At 67.7% G+C, this 2,502-nt stretch overlaps 1 protein-coding gene across 1 annotated transcript in view; it reads left to right on the forward strand.

The window, feature by feature from the left end:
- Positions 1 to 2,019: 2,019 nt before the first annotated feature.
- TRIM63 (tripartite motif containing 63) overlaps positions 2,020 to 2,502 on the forward strand; it is a gene marked incomplete at its 3' end in the record, with an annotated part of 2,469 nt that continues 1,986 nt past the window's right edge. The window contains exon 1 of the mRNA XM_085305131.1: positions 2,020 to 2,382. Within this exon, the coding sequence (XP_085161257.1) occupies positions 2,179 to 2,382 (204 nt within the window). The remainder of the gene's footprint in view (positions 2,383 to 2,502) is intronic.

The raw sequence follows: 2,502 nt of genomic DNA on the forward strand, positions 1-2,502 counted from the left end.
GCGCTCCCACGCGAGGTTCCGCCGCCGCGTGCGCGGCTCTTTGCACCGCGGCCGCCGCGGTTCCCGCGCGTTCCTCGCCTTCCCCGCCCGTGCGCTTTGCCATCACCGCCCTGTGCTCTATTTATTTATTTATTTATTTCCCTTGGTGTTAAAAAAAWAATAATAATAATTAGCGCGCCCCCTCGCAGGGGAGCCTCGCGCCTTCGGGCGCGCTCCGGCTGCATGCGCGGGGACGTGGCTCCGGGCGAAGGCGGTGCCCGTTCCCTGCTCTCCTCGGTCCCTCGGAGCTCGCAGGGCTGGTGGCGCCTTTCTGTTCAGCAACGGTGCCTGCGCCAGTGCTGCATGGTAGCAGGAGAGCCGGGGGGGGTCCTGCTGCAGCCTGCACAGCCCCTCGCGGCTCGGAGACCGTGCTGTGGCCCCTCGTGTAGCAGCAGGCCCGGAGCACCCTGCAGCCTTTGCCCCTCGCTGAGCAGGAGTCCGGCTGCGGACAGGGGTGATGTCCCCCTCGGCTGCACCGTCAAACCAGGCACAAATGTACTGCAAGGTCTGAACCGGAGTCGGTCCCCTTGCAGCGTTGCCCCRGGTCAAGCCCAGCCTGGGGAGCAGCCCTGAGCCCGCTGGGCCTGGGCACTCCTCCTCGTGGGGCTGCAAATCAAGGGGGGTGCAAATAAAAGGGTTGCAAACTTGGGGGGGGGGGGTTGCAAACTCACACCAGAGCTGTGCATTTGCTTTACCCCAGCTCCACAGCTAGGGTGTTGGCTCTGGGCACCCCAGCTCACAGGGATCCGCGTTCCCGCAGCACCGGAGGGCGTGTGGCCGTCACGGATCCATTTGGGAAACGGGCTGGGGGGCTGGCGAAGGGGCGGAGGCTCCGCTCCGAGGGGGCTTCGCGCCGGCCCCAAACCCGTGCCGCCGAGGCAGCTCTTCCCGTCGATCAGGGCAGCATCCCCCCCTTTCACCCTAGTATTAATTGCTAATCAGCTTGGCGGCGATTAGCGCCTTGCCGTCTTCCCCGATCTACCCAAGCCAATTTGGGGCTGCCGAGCCCCTCGCAGGCCGGCGGCAGCTTTGAAGCCGATTAGGGCATTAGCAGGCGGCCGGTGCTGCAGATCCCCTTAACCGAGCCCAGAAGCAATTAGTTAATTAATGCCACACCAGCCCCTTTCCGCAGCGTTTCCCCGGTGGCCTGGAGCTGCCGGTCCGGCCGTGCACCAGCGTGACCCGGAGCYGCGGCGCTATAAATAACCCGCTGTCCCCTCTCGGCTGCCAATATTTACAGGTCTCCCTGTGGACCGGCGCTGGAATTTGGCATAATAACCTGTTTATCGCCGCGGCTCCCAGATGACACCCGGGCCATGTGAGCTGGGGGCTTTTTTTACCCGGCCGCGTGCGCGGCTCTCGCGGAAGGGGCCGGGGCTCGGCCCCGCACGCCGCGGTTTTCTTCCAAGCCGTTCTGGGTCGTGGTTTTGCAAACAGGCTGCCGAGCCGAGCCGAGCCGAGCCGGCCGYGGAGACCTCTTTGCAAGGCACCGGCTGCATCCCGGGAACGGTGCTCGTCGCCGCCCGCCCGGCGGGCTCTTTGCCTGCTCCCTGCCCGCGGAGCTGGGCGGCAGGGCCAAAAATCCCGGCGGATAAAGCGGACGGATCGGAGCAGTGGCTGCAGGAGCTGCAGGGCTGGGGGGGAGGAGGTCTGGGTGCGCAGAGCCCCCCCAAATCTGGGTTGCCCCGTGGGGCCGGGCAGGATGGGGAGCACGAGGAGGCCAAAGCGTGCCAAAGCGTGCTGAAGCATGCCGGTGGCGTGCCGGCGGCGTGCCAGGAGCCGGCACCCTCGACCCTCCGGCCGTCGCCTCGCGTGACTCTGTTTACGGCTCCGGCTCCAGTTTCCGTGTCCCGGGAGAGGCCCGGCTCCCGGGAAGCGAGTCCCCGGACAGGCCGTCCCGAGCCCTGTTTAGCGCCCGGCCTCCCGCCCGGCCCGGCGATTGCTCCCTCCCGGGTGACAGGTGGGAAACTCGACCCGCCGCCCATATTCTCGCTCCACGTGACCTCAAAGCCGATATAAACAGCCGAGCGGCCGGAGGCGCGGGCAGAGGCGCAGGAGCTCGGCGCCGCCAGCCGCCCCGTCGGCGCCCGGAGAGGAGCGGGGACGCGGTTTTTTGGGGGCGTTTTTTTCGCCGGCCCCATGGATTACCAGCCCGGCATCATCCGGGACGGCAGCCCTATGGAGAACCTGGAGAAGCAGCTCATCTGCCCCATCTGCCTGGAGATGTTCACCAAGCCCGTGGTGATCCTGCCCTGCCAGCACAACCTCTGCCGCAAGTGCGCCAACGACGTCTTCCAGGTGAGCGCCGCGGCCGGGCGTCCCCGCGGCCCGGGCCGGGACTCGGTTGGCCCCGAGAAMCCCCGGGGCTCGCGGCTCGTCCCCGGCAAAGCGGAGCTTCCCCCCGCGGGCGCCGCGGGAGGCTGGTTTGGGGCACCGAGGGCTCGGTGGTGGAGGTGGCCGGCC

The sequence above is a fragment of the Rhea americana genome, unplaced genomic scaffold, assembly GCF_003343005.1.
Source record: "Rhea americana isolate MKP2758 unplaced genomic scaffold, rheAme1 scaffold_215, whole genome shotgun sequence".
NCBI lineage: Eukaryota > Metazoa > Chordata > Aves > Rheiformes > Rheidae > Rhea > Rhea americana.